This window comes from Pipistrellus hanaki, assembly GCF_964339955.1.
Source record: "Pipistrellus hanaki genome assembly, chromosome: 2".
NCBI lineage: Eukaryota > Metazoa > Chordata > Mammalia > Chiroptera > Vespertilionidae > Pipistrellus > Pipistrellus hanaki.
In genome coordinates, this window is record NC_140504.1 from 45,518,770 (window position 1) to 45,545,157 (window position 26,388).

General features: G+C 38.2%; 1 protein-coding gene across 5 annotated transcripts in view; it reads right to left on the bottom strand.

Annotated features, from left to right (window-relative positions):
- Window positions 1-246: 246 nt before the first annotated feature.
- The window catches only part of FGF12 (fibroblast growth factor 12), a 504,156-nt gene continuing 478,014 nt past the window's right edge, over window positions 247-26,388 (bottom strand). For 2 of the 5 annotated variants that reach the window (XM_084873523.1, XM_084873524.1), the window contains exon 5: window positions 248-5,069. In XM_084873523.1, coding sequence (XP_084729649.1) covers window positions 4,951-5,069 — 119 coding nt within the window. In that variant the 3' untranslated portion in view covers window positions 248-4,950. Of the gene's footprint in view, window positions 5,070-26,388 lie in introns of all 5 variants that reach the window. The other 3 variants (XM_084873522.1, XM_084873521.1, XM_084873520.1) reach the window with 2 other exon arrangements.

A 26,388-nucleotide genomic window follows, 5' to 3' on the forward strand; every position in this document is an offset into this window, starting at 1 on the left:
TATACTGATTGTAACTCTTTTTAGCATTACATTATTTATTTATATTTCTGCCGTTTTGGGATTTGGGGAGATTATAATTTAGTGTATGATCCCTAAACTCAACTGAGTATATAGTAAATTATGAATAAATGAATGTGCTCTACTTTTTAATCTTAAAAAGAGAAGTATTAGATTTACCACAGTAACTTCATATTTACAAAATAATTTTTACTTTTGACAGCAGTATTCAAATTTTTTAACTTATTCCCCGCCTATAAAGGCATTTTTTATTTTTTTAATAAGGCACAGGACTTTGTTGGTGACATTGTATGATAAACACATTTAAAAAAAAAAAAAAAAAAAAAAGAGAGAGACACTTCCCAAAGAAATTTAATGTAAAAAAAAGTGCAAGTATTTTGTGTACATGCATGAGCATTTCAAGATTATAATTGCTTTTAATTTCAGGAACGTTGGGATGTATAAACATTTTACAAATCTGATCTCTAAAAGCCATAATTTGAATAATATGTGCTTTAATGCAAAAACAAAACATGAATTTGTTGTTTCTCATATAACATGTTTATTAAACATTTCAGTGTCAATAATTTCTTAAAACTGCAACATTGAACCTTGTAATGGAGCTAATGTTGATTCTACTCATGGGAGTGTAGTTTGGACTTTTGAACAACTTTAAGTGAAATGAATGTCCGTCTTTTTAGTTTGTGCTTGGAGCGAAGACAAAGAAGCATCAACTCATTCTTTCCAACTAATAAAATATCTAATGGTGAAATTTATGTCATTATTTTATGCTAATAGTATAATGTCAAATATTTTTTGCTTCTGTTTGATACCAAAAATCAACATGCCATCTCTGAACATTAACAATTTTCACTTATTTTAAATCTTACATATTGAATATTTAACTTGGGCTCCAGGAAAAAAAATCCTGAAAAGTAAAGATGAGCATTTAACATCTTTCTCCAGCCCTTAAACATAAATTTTCAATTTGCTATGACTTATCATGGAATCTGTTTCAGGAAGTATAGGTTTATAATATAACTTTTAGAAATAAAAAAATAATTGCCTCTGCATCAAAAAGGGGATTCAGATCATGAAGTTCTGAAGGAGCATGTGCTTTGACTATTCTTCCCACCTGTTTCTTCTTTTATTATAAAGTGGCAATTTATACTATCATTAGAAATATACATTTATATATAAAGTTTTACATTCAAATCTCTTTATTTTTGATCACCTATAACTAAATACCACAAATCAAATAAAAATTCTATATAATAAGTTCTTATTTCAGAAGCATTTGTATATATACACATATATATTTGTAGAACAATCCACTGTTTTAATTGTGATTCTGATTTTTAAAAAACGCTATTTACAATCTCAGCTTTTTATGATATTACAATGAGCAGGGAATTTTTTTTATACTTGAATGTGTTTCACCTTGTGCAGATGAAATGAAACAACTTCATGGAAACCTTTCTTGGAGCAAGGCCTGGTACATTAAGCTATAAAGGTGCAATAGATTTGTTATTTCTGGATCTATGTTTTAAAAAAAAATTACTGTTGATGTAGTCATGCTTCTTCACCAAGAAATCAGGGACCATAAGTTAGGACCTTCAAACTTTTCAATACATGTTAAGCCATTTTGATCCTTTGACTTTGTCTTAATACTCTCATCTCTTGCTAGAGGCACCACAACATCACCCATTTATAAATAATACCTATCTACAGTATTGTCATTGTCTTCAACACAGTTTTCTAAAAACCTATCTGGGTTATAAGGAGGTCCATAAAGTGTCACAATGTGCATCAATTGGCATTGCTTTATTGGGCCAAGTCTTTGTGGCTAAAAATGTGCTATAAAATTCATATGTAAAATTCAAACCAAACTATTTCTGCGATCAAGAATAGGTTTGCTTGCTGTCCTCCAGTTTCCAGAGACACAAAACTTTCTGAATTAGCAAATGGAACTAAAGCACCATTTTTGTTTCAAGACCTTAAACTTCTAGCTTAACAAGCAAGTTGGGTATATTGACCAGAAAACTATTTTGTGAGAGTCTCCAAAGTTTTGTTCTCATTCTTAAGCCAAGTGATTTCAAAACATTTTGTAATGACTCTCAGGCTAAACATGTCTTATTATATAGGTACAGAGCCAATAACAAAGCTTTGTTAGAAGTCATATTTCTCCTGAGATTTAATTTTTTAAAAAGCTTACTTCACTTATAGGAGAATAATTGAGGGATGAATTGAGACCCAGAAATTGGGATAATGAATATATCAAAGTAAATATTTTTTTTTACTTGAACAAATCTGAAAATAAACTATTTAAACTGGCTCATATTTTTGGAGAAAGCCAGATAATTATTTTACATTTGTTAATTTAAAAAAACAACAAAAAACCTAGACTGTGAATACTGATGTTTTCTATGACTAGTTTTCGGTGCTCACAAAGGAAGCAGTAATTAAGCAAATGCTCACCTGTGCTCTAAACACAGTCAGGTTCATGTGACAATGTAATATGTTTCTAACTTATTCTCTGAACGTAACTGTAACTACGACAAAGCTAACATACAAAACATTTTACTGTGATGAACATTTGCTTAAATGATATAGAGGGGAAAAAATTTACAGAAGTTGTTGAGTTAGAACTCTGCTTCTTAACTGCTGCCAGGAAGAAAACAAATGACTCTAGATGCCAAACAAGCAGCCACTGAAAACAGGGAATTCTATTGGAGATTCAGATCTCTCTCATATTTTTCATATTTAACTGGATTAAATGTATTCTGTCATGAAGTCCTCTGAGTAATTGATAGCACTTTGTGAAAATGGTGTTACTGATGAGTTTGTGGTGAGTGTATACATGCATGTGGCCATACCCCACAGGTAATTTCATGTTAAATGAGCCTGTAACCCATTTTGTAGAAGCCTCTTTTTTATGTCTTTAAAGAAAATAAGGCTTTGTGCTTGGGATTGGTTTGGTCCTGAAAGTGACAGGTGCATTTATTATCAAGTTGAATCAAGAATGATAAGGAGAAATACAACCAGGTGTTTTTTTTTTTTTTTGTGTGTGTGTGTGTGTGTGTGTGTGTGTGTGTGTGTGTTTAACAAGGGCATTCTTTTTCAACATTTCCCTTTTTTTCTTTAATTTCAATGTCTTTATTTGTTACTTTCTAAATATTTTGGATAAATGAATATTTCTTGCAAATTTGTGCTCAAAATCCTTGCCTAGATACTTAACTTTCGTTCTTTGCAATCGATTAGGCAAACTCTTCCTTTTTGTTTTCTGCTAATCTCCTGATAACATTAATAGAATACTTGGTGAAGTATAGGAATCACTATTGGAGAATAATGATTGTGTAGAGTGAGAGAAACTGTAGTGACCTTGAGCGTCTTCAAAGAGTATACATTTTAGGGAGTAATATTTGGAGCAATACATGCCGGACAGTAGAATTATAGGAGAAGTAACATGCTAAGTCTTCAATAATATCCATAAATCAGCATACATTTTTTAAACATTCTGTTTTGTTTTATTTTAATTTGGATGTCTCTACACCATTCCTGATTTGTAGGACTAAGTAGATCTAGTTTTTCCAAGGCAATTGAATAATGTTAATTTCTTTCCTAATATTTTCTAATACTTTAGTTTTCCTAACTATGCATTTGCCTTACACTGAGTTTTATTTATTTATTTTTACTACTTTAAGCTTCTCATACAAACCTGTCTGTTGAAACCATAGCTGTCAATTCCGTATTTTTTCTCTAAACCCCTGAAAGTCTATTACAAGTACCCAAGGAAACACACGTATGGTCACCTAGACTTATAAACAAGGATATGTATCCATCTGCCTCATAAAATAGTAAGTTTGGAATTTCACAGCCATGCCTCCCAACATCATGGCAGAGTTTGGAAAATGTTGTATACATAAAACTCTGGTAAGTTACAAAGGCAGATATAATTTGCTTTGACCAATTTTCTAGAATATATTTTCTTATGTAAAACTCCTCTTTCTTCTTTCCTGTTGCAATAGATGATAAAAATTCTCTCTAAGACAACTAGACATGCACCTATACTCTCAAAGTTGTCCACAAAATCAAAAATCTGACCAAACAGTAAGAGCATGTAAGTTGTACATCATTGCCCAGGAATGATTATAACAAATAATTCTAAAAAATGAATTCATTCTCAGAAAAAAAAATCTGAATTACTAAAAAAATGATTAATATCTTGGATAAAAATATGGAATTCTCTTAAGAGAACCTGAAACTCTTTTTAGTAAGGAATTCAATTTGTTAATACCATTAGATTAAACATAAGACCATCCTTTGTCTAAAACAGTCTTAAATAATAACTTCAAAAATAAGTTTTTAAATTTTTCTTGATGTGAAGTGATTCCTTATTATATATCTTCAAGGCATTAAAAATCTATAAGTAAATGTTCAATATCATGGTTTAAAAACATCCTGAAAACAGGACTCAATAATGTGTTAATTTCAGATACCCAAAGAAAATACAAAATTAAAACAAAGCACTCATCATAGCATTACCCAGAGCTGAAGCTATTTAGGATATTACATCAATTTTTAAGTTCAGTTCTACAAAGCCCTTTTCTTTAAGGTAATAACTTTATTTCAGCTTTATTACAGCTATGTCTTCATTACAATTAGCCCTCTAGTAATAAATGCACAATTTACTTTAATGTTTGTGGAGTCTTGATTTATTTTCCTCTCGCTTATACGTGAGCTAATCTTTGTGCATGTGTATTTTCTAAAACACTGCAACAGGAAAGCTTTGGTCCAATTTCCCTGTCCTACACAAAGGAAGATTTTGGGAGCCACCAGGTCCTGCGTTGCCATTTTATTTTTCTCTCCTTGGGTGGGTTCATTGGAAGAAAATGGGTAAAGGAGTGGGGGAAAGGGAAGGGACGAAAGAGGGATAAAGGGAAGAGTTCTCAGCTATGTTGAATCTTGATTCACAACTTTGCCTCCATTCATGGTTGGTGTTCCAGAACTTTTCCTCGAACGCCCTTGTTTTTCTCCAATTTCATGTAGCGATGGCTCTCTGTACATACACACTGGAAAGCAAAATGGCAATAATTGTTATAATTGTAGGCATCGATTTAGCCTCTATAAAATTTCAAATTATAGTTTATTATTCTCAATTCTCATCACGAGCTCTTCTCCCCACTGTAAAAACAAGTTTTAACTGGGTAATATATTTAATGGATATACGTGATCCTCTTCCAGTTCTATCAGTACAACCTCTTAAGTCTTCTTTAACCACAGATATATGAGTGGCTCCAGTTCCCTTATAGATAAGGCTTCAGTCCTTACTTCAGTCCCTACTAACCAACACTACAGGATTTTCATGTAGAGTTAGAGAAGACATTAAGGGTATAACATTTAATGAATAGAAAACTATATTCTCTTACTTAGCCCTCAGTCTTCAATTTAGTTGGGGTAGGGGAAAAAAAATCTTTATATACAAATTTCTAATCTTACCCCACTGTAAAAAATAGGACACTGTTGTGGTAAATGGAAATAATTATTGACCTTTTTCAGAATATCCTACATAAGAAATGATAATGGGAGAGAAGTCAGAAAAAAAGGAAAATAGCACTTCCCCCCCTCCCCCAAAATTTTCCCAAGGACTCCAGATTTCCTTCACCAAAGATAATGCTGGAAAAGTGATTATGTAACCATGTGATTTCAGTTCACATCTATATAAACTGTTCATTTTCCCCTCCATTGTTCTGACTGTCTCTAAAGCTCATTCATATGTAAATTATCATGGCCCTTGCTAGATTATTGCACAGAAAGAACAGTGTTTTATGTCATACTTATTCTCATAAAATATGATCAGCATATTGAACACATTTAATAGGATTCATTATATTGTTGTGAGATAGATATGTGGCTGTAGAAGAACATATGAAATATTTCACTTAAGTATCTGGAGTTATTTTCAACTTTGACTTAGAAACAAACAGCTAAGTACCTCCACTTATTGAACCATCACTACAATGCCTAGCTAATTTGAATGGTATTTCTAATCAAATAACTTCTTCCCTTGGGCTTTACCTTGGTATTTGAGAGAGTATGGCTGCAATTGAATAGTTGTTGTGTGTGGATAAGAGGACCAATTGGGATCCACACTGCCTGGGGCCACATGATATTCAGCTACTTTCTATCTCTGTAAATTTAGGTACATTTTTATTCTGAAAAATAACATTTTTATTGTTGTTATTGGTGTTACTGATAACAGCCATTCTAACAGGTGTGAGGTAAAAGGACAGTGGATACAACTGGTGTATCTCATTGTAGTTTTAATTTGTGTTTTCCTAATAGCTACCCATGTATCTGTTGGCTGTTTGTATGTCTTTTTGGGAGAGATGTCTGTTTAAGTCCTCTGTCCATTTTAAAAAATATATACTTTATTGATTTTTTACAGAGAGGAAAAGAGAGGGATAGAAAGTTAGAAACATCAATGAGAGAGAAACATCGATCAGCTACCTCCTACACACCCCCTACTGAGAATGTGCCCACAACCAAGGTACATGCCCTTGACCAGAATTGAACTTGGGACTTTCCAGTCCACAGGCTGATGCTCTATTCACTGAACCAAACTAGTTTTGGCTGTCCATTTTTTAATTGGACTGTTTGTTTGATATTGAGTTTTATGAGTTCTTTATACATTTTGGATACTAACCCTTTTTTGGATTTGTTGTTTATACCTATCATCTCCCATTCAGTCAGCTGCTTTATTATAATATTTCTTTTGCACTATCTATAATAATAAAAGCCTAAGCAGCCGTTGAAACCAAACGGATGACCAAACAGGCTGCTTGGGGCAAGTAGGCCAGCAGGGGGACTAGTGAGGGACAACCAAATGACTGAGCAGTAGGCTGCATGGGGCAACCAGGCCAGCAGGGGGGGCCAGTGAGGGGCAACCAAACAACTGAGTAGGTTAACTGGGGCAACCAGGCCTGCAGGGGGGCAGTTGGCAGTGACCAGGCCAGCAGGGGTGGCAGTGAGGGGTGACCATACAACTGAGCAGCAGGCTGTGTGGGGCAACCAGGCCCACGGGGGTGAGGGGACAGTTGGGTGTGACCAGGCCAGCAGGGGGGGCAGTGAGGGATGATCAGGCTATGGGGGGGGGGGAAGTTGGGGGTCACCAGGCCAGCAGGGGGGCACTAAGGAGCGACCAGACTATGGGGGCAGTTAGGGGCAACCAGGCTAGGGGGGGGGGGCAGTTGGCAGCAACCAGGCCAGCTGGGGGAGCACTAAGGGGCGACCAGGCTGGCCGGGGGGTGGGCAGCTATGGGTGATTAGGCTGGCAGGGGTGGGAAGTTAGGGGTGATCAGGCAGGCAGGCAGGTGAACATTTAGGAGCCCATGGGCCTGGATTGTGAGAGGGTGCAGGCTGAGGGGTTCAGATTGGAGAGGGTATAGGCTGGACTGAGGGGACCCTCCCTCTGTGCATGAATTTCATGCACTGGGCCTCTAGTCTATTTATATAAAAGGCTAAGTCACCGTTGGACAATCCAACTGGTAACTATGACATGTAATGACTATCAGGGGGCAGACGCTCCAATCGGTAGCTATGATACACACTGACCATCAAGGGGAAGACACTCAATTGAGGAGTTGCTGAGCTGTGGTGACTTGGCAGTGGTGGATCTTGGGTGACGCTTCCAGAACCAAAGAGGAGGGAGCCTGATTCCGATGTGCATAACCTGAGAACCACCCTCTCACAATCTGAGACCCCCCGCAGGGTATGTTGGAGAGTCAGTTTTGGCCCTATTCTCACAGGCCAGGCCAAGGGAACCCACCTGCCAGAGGGACCCCCACTCACTCTGCAGATGCCCTTTGAGCCATGGTGCCACCCCAGGTGTGGCTGGCCGAGGAGTGACTGCAGGAGGTTGGCTCCAGGACCTGTTCTGCCATTTCACCCAGTCCTACCCCACTGGCCACCTTCTAATTAATTTCCTTTCAGTATGCACCGGGGCACTGGTGTCTTTATATTGCTTTAGGTAATATGGACATTTTAACAATGTTGATTCTTCCAATCCATCAACTTGGATTATCTTTCCATTTCTTTGTATCTTCAATTTCTTTCAGAAATGTATTGTTTTTAATATAGGCCCTTCACATCCTTTATTAAGTTTATTCCTAGATATTTTATTATTTTTGTTGCACCTGCAAATGAAATTTTTTTCATTCATTTTTCTAAAATTTCATTGTTAGTATATAGGGACACAATATGTTTTTGTATATTGATTTTAAACTCTGCAACATTGGTGTATTTGTTTATTAAGATAATACAACTTGATCAAGTTTGGCTGATTTAGGGTATAAGGATATATAAAACATAAATATGTAAGTTGATCAATATGGGACACCACATTAACAAAATAAAGGATAAAAATCATATGATCATACATATGTACTTTTAAATGCGATTTTAAAATATTTCAATTACTGAACTGAGTAATATCCCTAAAGGACTGTCTTTGGCCTAACCTAAGTAGCAGAGTGTACAGAGAAAACTAACTCAGAAAGAACTGATCCTATAATTTTAAGATGGTGTCAGTGGTAATTAAATTTTTTGTCTTTCTTTTACAAAAGAAATATTCTTATGGAAGATTCTATTGGAATTTTAAAGTTTCTTACCTGTAATTATCTTATGAATAGTGTCAAAATCTCTAAAATTAAAACATATTTATATGTGCTAAATATAGCCATTTATTTATAACTGGTTAGGGCATAGGGGAACTTGGAAGAAGTAATGAGTGATTTAGTTGGAAAGTTACTCATATGATGCCATGAAGCAGTTTTTTTGTACTCTGTCATCTATTTGGCTATAAAGACACATATATCCACAGGCTTATTTAAGTACATATTAAATCCAAAATGTAAACCAAAATCACTATGATGTACTCAATAACCACAATGATAATCTCTAAAGAATAACTTTAATCCCTTTAATATATCTATTATTTAAAAGTTTTAAAGCCATTTTAAATTGATTAATCCATTTGATGATTATAATAAGCCTGTGAGAAATTTTTATTCCTGATTTTGTAAATTATAATAAGCCTGTGAGAAATTTTTATTCCTGATTTTGTGAGTAGTGGCAAAGACAATGAGAATATCGGGTTTCAAATGCCTAATTGAGAGATTTTAATAAAAGCTATTTATCAAATAAATGTACAAATGATTGTTTTATATCAGACAATGTTATTATAGCTACATATCAATCAATATCCAACTTGGTGTTATGTCTACTATTACTCATGTCATACAAAAATGCCAATAAAAACAAATGCAGGATGACTATTGTAAAAACTAAAAACAAAAAACAAAAACAAACAGAAAATAAGTGTTGGCAAATATGTGAAAAAACTGGAACCTTTCTACATTGTGGGTAGGAATATAAAATGCTCAGCCATTGTGGGAAACAATATGGTGATTATTCAAAAAATTAAACATAGAATTACCATGTGATCCAAAAATTCTACTTCTGCATATATACAAAAAACAAATGAAAAGTAGAGACATGCACAGATATTTATTTGCATACCCATGCTCATAGCAGCATTACTTACAATAACCAAAAAATGGGATCAGCCAAAACATTCATCAATGAATGAATCAGTAAACAAAATATGACGTATACATACAGTGAAAAACTGTATAGCCATAAAGGCAATTCTGACACAAGCATGGATGAACCTTGAGGACATTAAACTAAGTGAAATAAACTAGATACAAAACGACAAATAATTTATAATTCTATTTAAGTGAGATACCTACAGTACTTAAATTCATAGAAACAGAAAGTAGGATGATGTGGCCGGGGGGTGGAAGAAGGGAGAATGAGAAGTTAATATTTAATGGGTGCAGAGTTTCAGTTAAGGGCAATCAGGCTGGCAAGGGAGTAGTTAGGTATTGATCAGGCTGGCAGGGAAGTGGTTAGGAGGGATCAGGCTGGCAGGCAGAAGTGTTTAAGGGCAATCAGGCAGGCAGGCAGGCAAGTGGTTGGGAGCCCACAGTCCCAGATTTGAGAGGGAGCAGGCTGGGCTGAGGGACATCCCTTCCCCTCATGAACAAATTTCATGCACGGAGCCTCAAGTTAAATATAATTTTAAAAAATCACCCACAGTTTAAAAATAATTCTCTGAGTGTAAGCTGTAAAAAAATAAGTGATTATTAAAGCTAGGGATGTCTTATTTGCCTGGGAAAAGCCAACAATTCCCCAATAGTAAAAAATATTAGTCTAAGACTGTACTATGAAAGAGAGTTGAGATATAATTGAAGAGATATAGCACTGGGGAGAAGATAGCAGAAGCTGATGAGAAAATCCTGAGAGTGCACTGCCTAATACAGCAGCCACTAAAAATATGGTTAATCCTAACTCAAATGTGTTGTAAACATAAACACTATATTTGAAAGACCACACACATACAAAAATATCTCAATATATGGCTTATCTATATAATAAAAGCCTAAGCAACCGTTATGGCGGAATAACCAAAATGACTGGTTGCTATGATGCACACTAACCACTCAAGGGCAGACACTTAACACAGGAGCTGTCCCAGGGTGGTCAGTGTGCTCCTACAGGGGGAGCATCGCTCACCCAGAAGTCTGGCTCACAGTGGGTGAGCGCAGTAGCAGTCGTGGGAGCCTCTCCAGCCTCTGTGGCAGCACTAAGGAGCAGTGAGATGAATGGTAAGGAGCAGCTAGTAGGAGGGCAGTAAAGAGCAAGGGCTCCTGGACAGGCAAGAGGGATGTCCAACTGCTGGCTTAGGAGTGATCCCCCCAGGCCTAAGCCAGCAGGTGGATATCTCTTGAGGGGTCCCAGACTGTGAGGACACCTCCTCTAGTGCACACATTTTGTGCTCTGGGCCTCTAATACTGATTATAAATTGAAATGATCATATTTTAGATATACTGGGTTGAACTTATTATTAACATTTATTTTACTTTTTTGTGTTTTTTTTTAAATGTGATTACTAGAATATTTTAAATTATGTATATAGCTCATAATATTTCTTAAACGGTGCTATCTTAGACGAATTTACTGTTCTCTGGAAGAGAAGTGCTTTGATGCAAAGTAAAACTATAAATCACTATATGATAGGGAGGTTGTTTGAGAAAACTTCCTGACCTTATTGGACCTGACCTCCATATGAAGACTTTGAAGAAGCAGAGAGTTATGAATGGAAAGTGCCAAGATAGAGCCATTTAGGTTGAGGGAACTAAAGTGAAGGCAGGAGGCTATAAAGAATTTTGCATCATGCAGGTCTTACTCATAACATTGGAACCATTTGGCTAACCCTGAAACTGCATTTTGGATTTTACTTCCTCCTTTCCATGGCAACCAGATCATCTACATTCTTCACTTTGAAAAGAGCCAATTCTTTCACCAGCAAGCATCATCCATATACATCAAGGGCCTAAATGGGAACAGCACTTAAAGTTTTTCCAACCTTCATTTACATATGGGACTTAACCAATTCCTGTTAACCTAGCCACATCCTTCATTTGTATGGAGGCCCCAAATGACAGCTGTCCTTGTGGTTTTTGCTTTAAGAAACCCTGACTTCCTTTGTTTTCTCTATAGCACAATTTACCTGAATCTGTGTCTCCGGATTGCAATCCCTTTTTCAAATAAATACTTCTTAATCTTTGTTACAACCTAAACCTTTATTTTGGTAAAAGGCATCTTAGATGTCTTTAATAGGATGAACTAGTTCACAAAACATTTACTGATCCTTTTAACTCAGCTTAACTAATCTTACAGCTCTTTAATTCTATTACTGACATTTCATTTTTTTCTCTTCTCAAATTTAAATTACTCTTTGCTAACTAATATACAAAGATCAATTTGTTCAAGCATTCATTTGTTCATTTTTTTCTATGAACAGGTGAATATTTACTTTTTCCCCAGGCAATCTGCCTGAATCTGTGTCATCTGCAAGAAATTACCTCTTGACTCCTGCCCTCATGGAGCTCAAAGCTGAGAGAGAGCACACAAAACACAAGGTAAGAAGGGCATAAAAGAGAGTTAAATGGAAAGGAGTAAATAAAAAAGCTATCTTATTTAACCTAAAAGATGCAGAGGATTTACAGAGATGGATGATCTAATAAATAAGTATGAAGAGATGAAAAACATTGACTGGCTGAAGAATGGGGTAAAATAGAGAAATGGTGAGGGGTAGGATTGACAGGGCTAATTTGTGTCAGACATCCTGAATTCCTGGCTAGACAATTGAAACTGTGATTATGATATATACCAGCTTCAATTTGATAGTGAATGCAAAGTTAATAATATGTCCATCAAATATATAAGTGCATAGGGGGAAATCTATTTAGTCAATCTCTTTATCGAGAAAAATATATCTATGTTTGCATGACATGAATACAGTCAGTCAGATTAATCATGAAAAATATGTCAAACTGAATCTTAAGGCATGGATTCCATAGGGAAAGGTTGGGAGCATTTGAAAATTTTGTGAGTTGCCCTGTGAACACAATCTTATGTTTTAGGAATAAATCTGGCTGAGGTACCATTACCTATGAGAAAAGCTGTTTATCTAATATAGATAATATTTAATATACTCCAAGTACTATAGTTTTGACTGCAATTGAAAATGGGGTTGGCTTAGTCAAGCTAATTGACATGTTGAGAAGAGTTATCCTTTTGTTTTCTAGAGAGCTTATTTTAAGCACTTAAGAAAACTAAATAACAAATGATAAATCAAGAGTTACCAATCCCACATGTGAAAATAACATACTTTACTGTACAGTAAACACTAAACACAATTTTAAACAGCTACTAGTAGCTGGAATTGAAGTTCTGGAATTAATTTCCAATCATGTAATAGTAAGCATTTGGGGGAAACCTTTAAGAAGCATGTCTAGGAAACTGTCTAGGTTCTGATTATCAATAGTTCTATAAATCTACCCCAATGAAATTGTGCTCAAAGCATTCCTATCCCATGCAAGATTAAGTTTTTCTCTTCCTAATAATCAGGACCTTATTAGTAGTTGCAAAGAACCCCAGAAGTTCATAGTACAGTGATGTTTAAAGAGAGGACTTTCCTATCACTTTGTTATATCACATTATTTCATAAGGAATCTATATCTACATCTGTATCTATATCTATATCTATATCTATATCTATATCTATATCTATATCTATATCTATATCTATCTATATCATTTATATCTAAATTTATATCTATATAAAACCTAGAGATTCCTAAAGCCGTATATATGTTCTTTGTTCTTGAGTATGTTCTGATTCCATCTTCTTTATGCATTCTGATCCACTACAGCTGTGAGAGCAAAGTCTGATATTTAGTTTCATTTTATGAGGATTATATTCCAGACTTGAAATTAAGTGAAAAAACAAGCAAAAAAAAATAAAATAAATAATCCAACTCCATATCTTTCTTGTCCTCTCCACTCCCTAATCTGTTAACGAAACTCAGATTCAGTGCCACCAACCACTTAACATCTGGAATAAAATCCTCTGGATTTGGGCAAGTTGGGATGTTACTGTCTAATGCTGTCTCATTCAGAACCTTGTAGGCTATTCTTTGATACAGATTTTATTTTCAGTGGGCATGATTTAATGCTAGCACTGGGTATGGAATTACTTTCTAAATGGGTTTCTCTCTGATTTCATTTTACCCTATTCTCCAACAAATTTGGAGATTATCCACTGTCCTGATGATGCAATACCTGAATGATTAACACTGCCACTCTTTCACCTGGCCCTCGTGGGTTGTCTTTGATCACATTTCTTGCCTCCTTCCTCTTTAATGTAGAAAAAATACTTTGCTTTTTTACCTGACAGTATATTTTCTAGATAAATATCACTGTTCCTCTAGCTGCTAGAGTCTAGCATATGTATTATCATTATAGTTTTAGATAAGAGGTAAAGGAGTTAATGTCCTAAAAAGGGAAGTATTTCTGTTTGGTTTTTAGTACCCTTTCTTCAAATAAGTTTTCTTCCTATTTTTTTTCTATTTTGATATATGTTTCATTTTTTTCCTCTTCTTTCCCATCCTATTACTCCTCTCCCCTCCATCTCACTACTCTTCTTCTTCTCCTAGACATTTTCTTTTATTCTTCCTTTGACTTTTCTTGATCTATAGTACATTGAAGCCAAAGGACTCACCTCAGATTTCAGAGTAAAAATGGGGTACAGAGATTTGATGAGAGAGTATTCTTGCTCATTTGTAAACACAAGGCAAGTGCTGGTTCCTAACAACAGTCCACATCATGTACTACTTTAACACATAGCAGAAACCCAAGTTCAACCCATTAACATGAGCAGTCTGTATGGTGGACACCAGTTACCTTGTGACTTGACAATGAAGGTTATCATTTTCTCAACTGCCTGAGATGCACGGGCTGTATATCTGTGCCAAGCCCTGCAGTCCTGGTATCACAAATAAAATGCTCCACTTGGCCCTAACAAGACCATAAACTATGAATTCTGTAACAATATATCTATTTGCTTTATTTTTAAATGCAAGACTATACCATTAGAAAATAAAAAATCCCAAATATATATTGGGCTTTGAAGTCTTGTTAACAATAAAATCCACCCTGTCTTTGTAAGATTAGGTATGGGTATTTCCAAGGCAAGCTTTCCACTTAATATTTTTCTTTTTATATTCTTTCACTGGTTCCTCTGTTGCAGACGCAGTTTATCAGAATATGCAGGCATTCCTTGCCTTTATAATAGTTCATATTCCCTGTTTGCAGCTTTTAACATTCAACAATCAATTTTATTTCAGTTATCAAAAATGTCTCCTTGGAAAACTTAAACTAAAATAATGCCTTTCTTAAAAATTAAAAAAAAGTTAAATTAGTAGTTGCTGTTATTTATTAATCAGGCAACTTAATAAACCAGGGACCTGGTACCTGCTGCCCTCATAATCATAGCTAATATTAACTGAGCACTTACTATATATCTGCACTTTATAAACACTAAGGTTATTTTAAGTAACCTTAAAAGGTAGAGAAATTATTGGTCCCTTTGGCAATTGAGGAATCTGAAGAACAAAATGGTAGTTTGTTCTTAGGAGTGTACTGACACAGGGTGGAATCAGCACTCAAATTAATGTGTAATTAACTCCAGGGTTCCTGTTCTAAGCTTATAGTCCAGTAGTTTAGTATGCCTGGAGAAAAACAGAAAACTTTTCTGACAGGTCTCATATTAAAATCTTGACCCTAAATCTCATGGGCCTGGGTTCTCCGTAATTTCTAGAATCCTACTACATTTCTCTTGCCAATTACTCTCATTCTTCCCAGTGACTATCCCATACCTTCTCTTTGCTCTTCAAACTTCCAAAAGCACCTCAAATCCTTCTCATACTCAGGTAATAAATCTGCCTTCTTTCTTTTCCCTTTCTTTCCCTCTTCTCTTTTCGCTCCCTATCCTTCTCCCTTTCCGTACTTTCTCCCTTTCCGTTCCCTCTCTTTTGTCCTTCTAATCAACAAACTACCCTACTTTGCATTATACTTAGAAAAGACAAGAAGAAAAAGTTCTCATATTTATACCACAAAAATTACTAACCTGCGCACATCTGCTCACACATGTTCTGGCTTCTGCTTGTGCATGTGTGGGCGCTGCCCGTTCCTATCTTAACCTGCCCTGCACTTGCCACTTGTGCACTTGATCCCATCCCCTTCACTCAGTGACCCTCTCTCCTATAATAGCAGCTTTTATTTCCCACCAGTCTCTAAATATCTTACAATAGAATTAAACAAATCAACAATCCCACTGTGTAACTGTCATGTTTCTCTCCTCCTTGCTCCCCCTTTCTCTACTTCCCTTTCAGAACAGAATTCTTCAAATGTGTCAGTGAATATCACTTTCTTATTTTGATAATTTTAAAAATATTTTTTTACTGATTTCAGAGAGAGGAAGGGAGAGGGAAAGAGATAGATACATCAGTGATGAGAGAGAATCATTGATCAGCGGCCTCCTGCATGCCCTCTACTGGGAATCGAACCCACAACCTGGGCATGTGCCCTGACCAGGTATAAAATCTTGACCTTCTAGTTCATAGATCAATGTTCAACCACTGAGCCACACCAGCTGGGCTCCTACGAGTAAGTCTCAGTAAGACTTACTCCCCACTCCCTTCACTGAAATCACTCCTGTCAAATCATCAAGTCACTACTGGCCATTCATTACCACACAACAGCTAATCCTCATCCAGCAGCACATGGGATGCTAGAGATAATAGCTTTGGTCACAGTTTTGCCTTTTAGCTACAGTATGGACGTAGAAGGAGGTTATTTAACTTCTCTTAAACTCAGTTTCTCCTTTTTACAATTGGGATGCTAATCTTAACATGCAAACTCCCAGAGTGTTAGTGACTATCAAATGACATTGGTTATGGAAGTATGTTTACAATAACAATGAGCCATGCAAATCAAATATAAAGTAATAAACTGTTACTAATGATTACTTTTATATTACTGCTAGTTTCTTGAAAATTACTTAAATTTTGAGAGTTCTGTGTAGTTATGGGGGAACTAAGTGTAAGTTATTGAGTGGCAATACTGATCTGTTAATGGAGAGTTAGAAAACTTGTGTGTGTGACAATTGTTGCTGATGACAAGCTCTGTTTTCCAAATGGAGGCAATAACTCCAGTTTTTAACAAGCTCATAAATGAAATTCTATAAAGAACTCCCATTCTGTATCAGTTTTCATAAAAAAATAATAAAAATATGACTAATTTTTTATTACTACCTATATAATGACATTTTCCTTGGCCCCTGTAATTTTCAAGAAGTGGAAAGGATAGAAGGCTCTGTTAGTTAATGTACCATTAAAGATATTTAATTGTCTTAATAGCAGATCATGAAAGGGTGTGGGCAATTAACATGAAGCAATTTCACACCTTAATTGAAGTCACATGGAATCCCACTGGAACTGGAGGAGAATAATAAGAGCTGGTTTGGAAGCAATGTATTGCCAAAGGAATCTACCCAGTATGCTGTAAATATCCTCATATATAATAAAGAGGTAATATGCAAATTGACCATCACTCTATCACACAAGATGGCCATCTCCATGTGGTCAAAGAGGGCTGCCCCCATGTGGACACAAGATGGGCACCACCAGATGGCCAGCAGGGGAGGGCAGTTGGGAACAACCAGACCTGAAGGAGAGAGCGGTTGGGGGAAACAAGGCTTGCAGGGGAAGATGGCTGTGGGTGACCAGGCTGGCAAAGGAGGGTAGTTAGGGGTGACTGAGCCAGCAGGGGAAGGCAGTTGGGGGCAATCAGGCCAGCAGGGGAGAACAATTAGGGGTGACCAGGCCAGGAGGGGAGGGCAGTTAGGGGTGATCACACTAGTAGGGAAGGGCAGTTAGGGGCAATCGGGCCAGCAGGGGAGCATTTAGTTGTCAATCAGGCTGGCAGGGGAGTGATAAGGGGGTGATCAGGCTGGCAAGCAGAAGAGGTTAGGGGCAATCAGGCAGGCAGACAGGTGAGCAGTTGGGAGCTGGCAGACCTGGATTATGAGAGAGATGTCCCAGATTGGAGAGGTTGCAGGCTGGGCTGAGGGACATCCCTCCTCCCCCCCCCCACCCCCATGCATGAATTTTGTGCACCGGGCCTCTAGTCCTATATAATAAAGAGGTAATATGCAAATTGACTGTCACTCCAACACACAAGATGGTTTCCCCCATGTGGGAAAAGATTGCTTCCCCCATGTGGACACAAGATGACCACCGCAAGATGGATGCCACAAGATGGTTAGCAGGGGAGGGAAGTTGTGGGTGATCAGGCCAGCAGGGGAGGGCAGTTAGGGGCAACCAGGCCAGTAGGGAAGGGCAGTTGTGGGCAATCAGGCCAGCAGAAGAGGGAAGTTGGGAGGGACCAGGTCTATAGAGGAGGGTAGTTAGGAGCAATCAGGCCAGCAGGGGAGGACAATTAGGGGTGACCGGGCCTGCAGGGGAGGACAGTTGTGGGGGACTGGGCCTGCAGAGCAGAACAATTGGGGGGGGGGGCACCAGGCCTGCAGGGGAGGGCAGTTAGGGGCAATCAGGCTGGCAGGAGAGCAGTTAGGCATTAATCGGGCTGCCAGGGAAGTGGTTAGGCGGTGATCAGGCTGGCAGGCAGAATCAGTTAGGGGCAATCAGGCAGCCAGGCAGGCAGGTAGGTGAGCAGTTGGGAGCCAGCAGTCCTGGATTGTGAGAAGGATGTCCGACTGGCCTAAATAGGTATTTAGTCATCCCTCCAAGAATCCCAGATTGGAGAGCATAAAGACTGGTCTGAGGGACACCCCCCTCCATGCAGGAATTTTGTGTGCTAGGTCTCTAATTTATTTTAAAGAATTAAGAGTCATTGTAAAAGAAAAAAAGAGCTACATCTTCATTTAGAAAAAGGTCAAAGCAATAATTGTGTAAGAGTAAAGACGATATAGGAGAAAGATGTGGCGAGAGGGTTTTATTAAAGACTAAATTCAAAGGCAGGAAATAGCTACTTTGAAGGAGTTAAATGGTTTGGGGGAAGAAGTTGTCACAGGCTAGCAGAAATCCCAAACTCAAAGGATTGGAGGAAAGGGAGTTGAGTTATCTTTTCTGTAATTAAAACAATCAGGGGCATTGGAGGTACTTTTTTGCTCCATCATTCTGTTTTTGTCATTTAGTATGGTTGGGTCCAAAGAAAGGATTTTGTAAAACAAGCCATTTAGTTGTCTGTCCAGTTAATTGAAATAAAAATATCAAAATAAATTTGCCATTGGTGTCCTTTCTACTGGAGCTTTACCTTAGGATTTTTTATTTATTCTGTTCTATGGTGTCTTATTATATAGTTTTTGAAGGGATTATCTTTTCCCCTCCAGATTCAATTTCCATTGTTTCTCATCCTTTATTCAATGTCACCCCTCATAGCATTTCTCTAGTACATAAAACAGTAACAAAATGTCCAATTTCCAAGGGAAAATAAAAAAAGATACTTTTCAATGATCTGAAAGATTTTAGAAATTTAACTTTCTTATAATGTTTAATCTCCATATTATTCCTAGAAAGGATTTATTTTTACTCTATCTTCAGAGATTACTGAAGTTGAACAAAGTAAATTATTTTCTCAAAATGACATAGAAAATCACTTGCAAAACTTTTATCAGAACAATTAGGCATCTGTTTACCCATGATTAATTTTTTTTTCTATTAGGTTACTCTTTCTTAGAAATCAATTTAGAAGAATAATTTGCACTACCTCTACTAACTCCATATGATAATTTAACCCAGCATTAACAGGCACCCATCTCAACAGGAATAGAAATGTAAAAATGTATATGCTTAATTCCATAGTGTCAGAGTGTCAATTTACACTACAGTACATTAGGCTAAATTCAATATATTGATCACAATAATCTGAATAAATTTTAATATTTGCTGATGTCCGGATTTGACCCAAATGAGCTGAGAAACAAGAAATTTAGTTGGGATCACCAAGTTTCAAACCTGGTTGCCATTAGAATCACTTAAATCTGTTGATTCCTAGGTCATAAATAAGTAAATCAGAACCATTTTGGGGATTTGTTCTGAGAATCTATGAACACTTCAGATGACTCTGGAAACCTATTTTCCCCACAGGATTAAGTTCTTGAAGCTTGCATCTTTGGAATGTGCATACATTCTTTTCAGGGGGGAGAAACTAGATTCTGAATACCAAACCACATGCAGGAGCTGAGTAATGAGCTTCAGGGAGTAGGAAGGAGGTGAAAAGGAGGGGACTGTGTCTTGTTCTTTGTCAAAGAGTATCTGGCTGCTGTATTTGAAACTAAAGGGGGAGGTCACCACCAAGACAATTTAAATACGGGGAGTTGCTTATCTGTGGTGTGAACAATGCTCTCAAAGGGCAACACTGGGAATTGTGAAGGCTGCATGGTTGCCTTAAATTCCAAGGGAGGGGACCCATGCAAGTGGAGGTTTAAGTGCAAGGCACATAGCAATGGTTTTAAATGTTGAGTCCACCTATCTATCTGAATAGATGCCCTTGCAACCCCTCATTAACACCTCCTGTGTTCTAAACACAGCATGGCGGGTGAAGCTGTGCAGAGAAAGAGCTGCTGGATAATTACTGTATTATCAGGGAACCAGTGTAGGATGGGAAGGTGTTCAAGCTGGCAGAGCTTAATTTGGAGAATCCTGACATTCAAAATGATATCACCAGCGAGACAGAAAAAAAAGGCAGAGCTATTTGAAATAAAGGAACAAGACAAACCTACTCTGGCTTTTATCCATAAGGGCCGGCTCCCTTCACAAAAAAGGACATTTAGTGTCTATGGGACTGAACTCTACTGTATCAGTATTAGTAGTGGGTTTATGGGTTTATAAAAATTCATTACCAAACTGAAAATAATTGGCAACTTTTCTGGTTAAACAGCTATATGCCTAATTTATTATGAAGCTGTCATTTTCCATTTCTTTTCTAAAAGTGTCTTGTAGTTATATGCTTTAGATGAGGGCTATGGAAAAAAATATATATATAAAACTCTATGCTAAGTGTTATGGCTAGAATGTCTTTCATTCTACCCCCCTCCAATAAAAGTCACAAACCACCCATTATGGAAATAGCTCATAAAAATGTATTTTATTCATTCAATTATTCAATAAGGGAAATGTGTTTAGAATCTTTTTATATGTAAATCATATGCTGGGTTCCAAGAAGGACTATGGTTTTACAATAAAGTGCTCATAAAGCCTACCACAGAATGCCATTGCCAAAGAGCTTTAGAAATAGTCTGATCCCAATTCTTCTTCTACAGAGTAGGAAATGAAGCCCGTTAAATTCATCAGAATTCCTAATTCATTATTGCCTACTTTTAAGATGGCATCCCCATAACTATCCTATCTGATCATCTACCAACATGAATTTATATCATCATATACATGCATGCACTCTCCATTTTGTGTGGTTTAGAATTACCTAACTATTCAAGTTGCATCATGGTATAAAATTTCTGCTTTGCTCTCAGCAACTGTTCTGAGTATTTGCATATGCATAGGCTTGCTTCAGACTGAAGGGCAGTACAGTAGAGGGGTTAGGTACATAAGCATTGACACTAGGCTTCCTAGTGGCAAGCCAAGTTTCGTATTTATCTAGTCCTGTGATCTTGGATGGGTTAATTACTTTAAATATTAGTTTCCTCATCAATAAAATAAGGATGAATAACATAGGGCCATTGTGAGATTTAATTAGACAATGGACTGAAGTTGCTTCGCAAATGGTAAACTGATAAGTTGTATATAGAAGTAGTAAGACTAGGAATAGTAGTAATAGTGGTAGCAAGAGTAGTTTTGGGTTCCAAGCAGGGAGAAAAAAGTTCTCCTAAGAATAAGTTTACATAACTCTGATAAATAATGGTAACCAGTAAGCATCATTTAATGATATAAAAACATAACTTTCATGGATAATTATTGGGTAATTGTTTTTATGTTTTGTGTTATATTAACAATATCAAAGTCTAGATGAGGCATAAGAGTATGGGCCAATTTCATGTGTATCAGGCAAGTTACAATATAAGAGCATGAAGGTCTCCATGAATCTAAGACAACTTTTATTTCTAAGGAGCAAGACTTAAAAAGAAGGTTTGAATTCTGGCTCTGCCAGTTACAGTCTGCTTGATTTGGGAAAAATTAATGTTTCTGGGCTTCATTTTCCACCTTTGTGAAATAGGGAGAGTACTAGAATCTACTTGGTAGAAATGGAATAAAAAATAGAACAGGCAATAATTGAGATATGCATAGTGCAATAACTGTACAAAGTAAGCATTTCTAAAGCTGCTAGGTAGCATTGTTCAAAAGAGTGAATCTTGCTTTCTAAGACAAAAGGCAAAGACATTTCAATGGAATAAAAGGTCTTTGATCTGAAACTAATTAAGTTCTTATTCTCATATTTGGAAGCAGCTTTCATCATATTCTATATAAATCATACCTAAGGTTCTTTGCCATAATCTAAAGAGACAAAGAGCCATGGAAGTAAATCTAACTACTAATAAATCTGATTTTAAAATGGACCTTAGTTTTTCTCATAAAAAAAGAGAAAATCATCCTAAAGAATCAGTAAATAAGAAAAATAAAAACATGCTTAGCTGGCATGGCTCAGTGATTGAGCATTGACCTATGATCCAAAAGGTCTGGGTTCAATTCCCAGTCAGGGCATATGCCTGGGTTGCAAGCTTGATCCCAGTGTGGGGCATGCAGGAGTCAGCCAATCAATGATTCTCTCTCATCATTCATGTTCCTGGCTCTCTCTCCCTCTCCCCTACCTCTCTGAATTCAATATATCTAATAAAGAGGGAATATGCAAATTAACCATCACACTATCACAAAGATGGAGGCACCCACAGCAAAGGCAGGGTTTCCGTAACACAAGATGGCTGCACCCACAGTGGAGGTGAGATTTCCATAACACAAGGTGACTACACCCATAGTGGAGGCAGAGTTTCTGTAACAAGCCTTAACGAGCAATCAGCAGGGACCTGAGGCTGTGTGGCACTGGGCCAGGGCAGGGGACCTGAGGCTGAACCCCTTGCCAGGCAGGGCTTGAGGGGGACCTCAGGTCTCAACCCCCACCCTGGTATCAGGCTGCAGGACCTCAGGCTGTGCACCCCACTCTGGCACTGGGTCAGAGGACCTGAGGCCACGCCCCCTCCCAACGGGGTTTGACAGGGGAAACCCCGCCTTTGCTGTGGGTACCTCCATTTTTGTGATAGTGTGATGACAGGGGATCTGAGGCTGTGCTCCCTGTCTGGCACTGGACCAGGGGACCTGAAACTGTGCCTCCCACTTGGCAGGGCTTGCCAAGGGTGGGGCCGGCCAGGTCTGGATCTTGCCCAATGTGGGTGAACTCGGCTGGGTCTGCATCCTGTGTAATTTTTAGGTGCCATGGGTGGGCAGGGACTTGACTCTGGGTCCCATGGCGCACCCCAGACTCTGATAGGAGGAAGGTTTTCATATACATTTTACAAATTTGCTTTCATCTCTGACACTTCTGTTATAGAGAAAGGGCAAATAGCAATATTAAAATATTCCCTCTAATTAATCCCCTTTTAATGTGCATGAATTTTGTGCTCCAGGCCACTAGTCTAATCTAATAATGGGGTAATATGCAAATTAACCATCACTCCATCACAAATATGGCGGTGCCCATAGGGGCAGGGGTGGGAAGCTGGCATCTTTGCGTTGGCTACAAGGCCAGTGTCCCATGGGCTGGCCATGGAGGGAGGGAGGGCATCTGGACAGGCAGCATGCTCCCAGCCCAGCAGACACAATTCAAGGCTAGGGCGGACATAACGCAGGGCTGGGTGTGTGTTCGTGGTGGCCAACACAGGGCTCAGAGCACACCCCCATCCCAGTGGACACAACATAGGGGGGCAACTGCACGTTGGCTGCAGAGGAAACTCCTTTTCTTATAGCTCATTGGATAATCTGCCTGTATGCCACCACTCACAGTATTTTTGGTATCTTAGCTAATAAGAATTGAAGAAGGTGTTTTCCACTACACTCCTGGAGGAAAAACCTAAGGTTTGCTGCTAGAGGAGCTAAGAAATGTCACATTCTGTCCTAGCTAGCTTGGCTCAGTGGACAGAACCTTGGCCTGCTGACCTCAGGGTCTGGGTTCGATTCTAATCAAGGGCATGTACCTAGGTTTCAGGCTCCTCCCTGGCTGGGGCCCAGGTCAGAGCTCATGCAGGAGGCAACCAATTGAAGTGTCCCTCTCACATTGATGTTTCTCTCTGTCTTCCCCAAGCTCTCTAAAAATCAATGGAAACATATCCTCAGGTGAGAATAAAAAAAAAAAATGTCATATCCTGTGAAAGACACATCTTGAAAATGCTTAAAGAAAGTTGTCATTTTTTTTTTGTGATGAAGGGACTGGAGTCCGTGTTGATGAAAACACCTTGGCAACTGTGGCCACAGGTAGTGGCAGCAGCAGCATAGTGATGTGGCTGGCACCTTCCCCTGAACAGTCCAGTCACCTCCCACAGAGGGAGGCCAGACTATCAGTAGGACATTCCCTGAGGGCTCCCAGTCTGTGAAAGGGGGCAGGCTGGGCTGAAGGGCCCCCCTAATTTTGTGAACTGGGTCTCTAGTATACAGCAGCAGGAAGATCCTCAATGCAGGAGTTGAGCCCTGATCCTTTCTATGGTGGTAGCACCACTCAGCTGACCTATGGGCACCAGACACAGGGCTCATGGTTGGCAAGCATCACTGTGGCAGCACGAGCCTCTTTCAATAGGGAATGGCTGAGCGTGAGCCCATGGTAGGCACAGCAAGGCTGGGATAAGTGGGACTGGCAGGCAGGAACAGCAGGAACAGCATTGGACTGCCCATTTTGGCCCAATTCTTGCAGGCCATGCCGAGGGACCCCACTGGTGCATGAATCTGTGCACTAGGCCTCTAGTAAAAATATATATAATTTAAAAAAAAAGAAAGAAAGAAAATTAAACAAAAGCTGTCAATGAGAAAGCTAGGAAATCGGAGCTATGAGGTGATGGCAGGCTGAAGCAGAGGCCTCTTGTCCCAGGCCCATCTCGCCACTCTCCCAAAATCACTGAAAACATGTACCTATTGGGTATCTATCTAGAAAAAAATGCTATATTCTAAGTCTTCCTTGCATCTAAGCATGGCCATCTGACTAGGTTGTGGTCAGAGGGATGGAAGTATCATAGCAACAAATGGAGACCTTTTTGCCTAGAACATGGCACAGCATCTCCTGCATCTCTCCCTCTGCCCTCTGGCTGGATGAAGATGCTGGTTTATTCCATGGGAATCAGTGCAGATCCAGGGACAGCACAGTGTGTGGCTGTGCTGATTCATGGTTGTTCAACCCACTGGTAAGGGAGTTGTGCACCGGGCACATGCCATCTGGGTCTTAAACAATGGGAAGGACACAGCACTGGCCCTGGACAGATGCCATCTAGGTTTAGTTTGAGAGAAAATAAAAACTCTTTATGATTAAACTGCTCTTCACATGGGTTTTGTTTTATATGCAGCAAGCCTAATTCAACATACACAGCTAGAAACGTCTACTCATCTCTTTCCAAATTTGTACGGAAATGTAGCAAGAAATGTAGAATGAAAGTAGCTCTGGAATTGGGAGCATAATCATTGTGTACATTTCTTTCCCCAATGCATATTGACTCAGATGGAAACCTGACTAGCCACAGTGCAGTTGTGATGGGGGAGGTAGGTTATGGATCTTTCTTTCTTTTTTGGGGGAGTGGGGAGGGTCAGTATGAAATATAGCCATAAAAGGAATGGATAAAAGACAACTATATTTTCATTTTCCTTTATACTTTTCTGAACTTCCCAAAAGTTGTTGATGAGCATATAATACTTGCAAAACAACAACAAAAAATGTCAACTTAAAAGCATAAATGAAGGTGCAAAGATAAAAGCAAAACTTGTCTAAAGCATCATTTTTAGAATCAATATGTTTGTCCATGCAAAACATTATCTCTTAGGCATCTTCTGCATAACCTTATAAGTAGGCACATCATTGCCTTTACTCACGGGGCTTCTGGAGCTGTTTGTCCTGCCAAATCCCCACCTCTCATCTCAAATGGTCTGATCCAGGCCTAGGACTGAGGTACCTTTAAATATAGTCTCTTCCATGATATCATTCTTTTTGTGGAAGTGATAGCTCCTTCCCTAAGTCTGTATAGCATTTCCTGTAGCTTGCGACATATCTCTTTTTACATTGTATTATAGCTGTTAGAAAACATTTCATATTTCCAGTACAAAGTTCTCTGGATAAGGTAGCTCTTCTTTATCTATATACTTAGCTATTCACTCATTTGTTCATTTGTGTGATATGCCAGGTCTCTCACAAGATACAAGGAGATATGAGGAAAAAGGGGCAAAGAGTGAACCATGGATAAGAGGAGCTAGAGTAGAAAGCAAGATAAATTGAATGCAATATGATAATTTCTAGGGGAGAGAAATGTATACGATTATAAGGTGACAGAATACTTAATTCTATTTGAAGAAAGTCAGGGAGCCCTTCATGGAAATACTGATTCTGAAATCAATTTTTTACAAGGACTAATAGGCATGTTCCAGGCATGTTCCATGTCCTTCCATGGAAATTGGGGGCATGGAAGGACAAAGAAAACTACATGGATCACATATATACTCTGCAATAGGCATTGAGTCCTATACTGATTGACCAGACCATACTTTATAGATATTTAGGGGACAGCAATACTATCAATATCATAGTATAATGTGTGTGTGTGTGTGTGTGTGTGTGTGTGTGTGTATGTATGTGTGTATGTGTGTGTGGTGTAATTGCAAAACATGACATTTGGTCCTGTCTAAAATGTCTACACCTAAG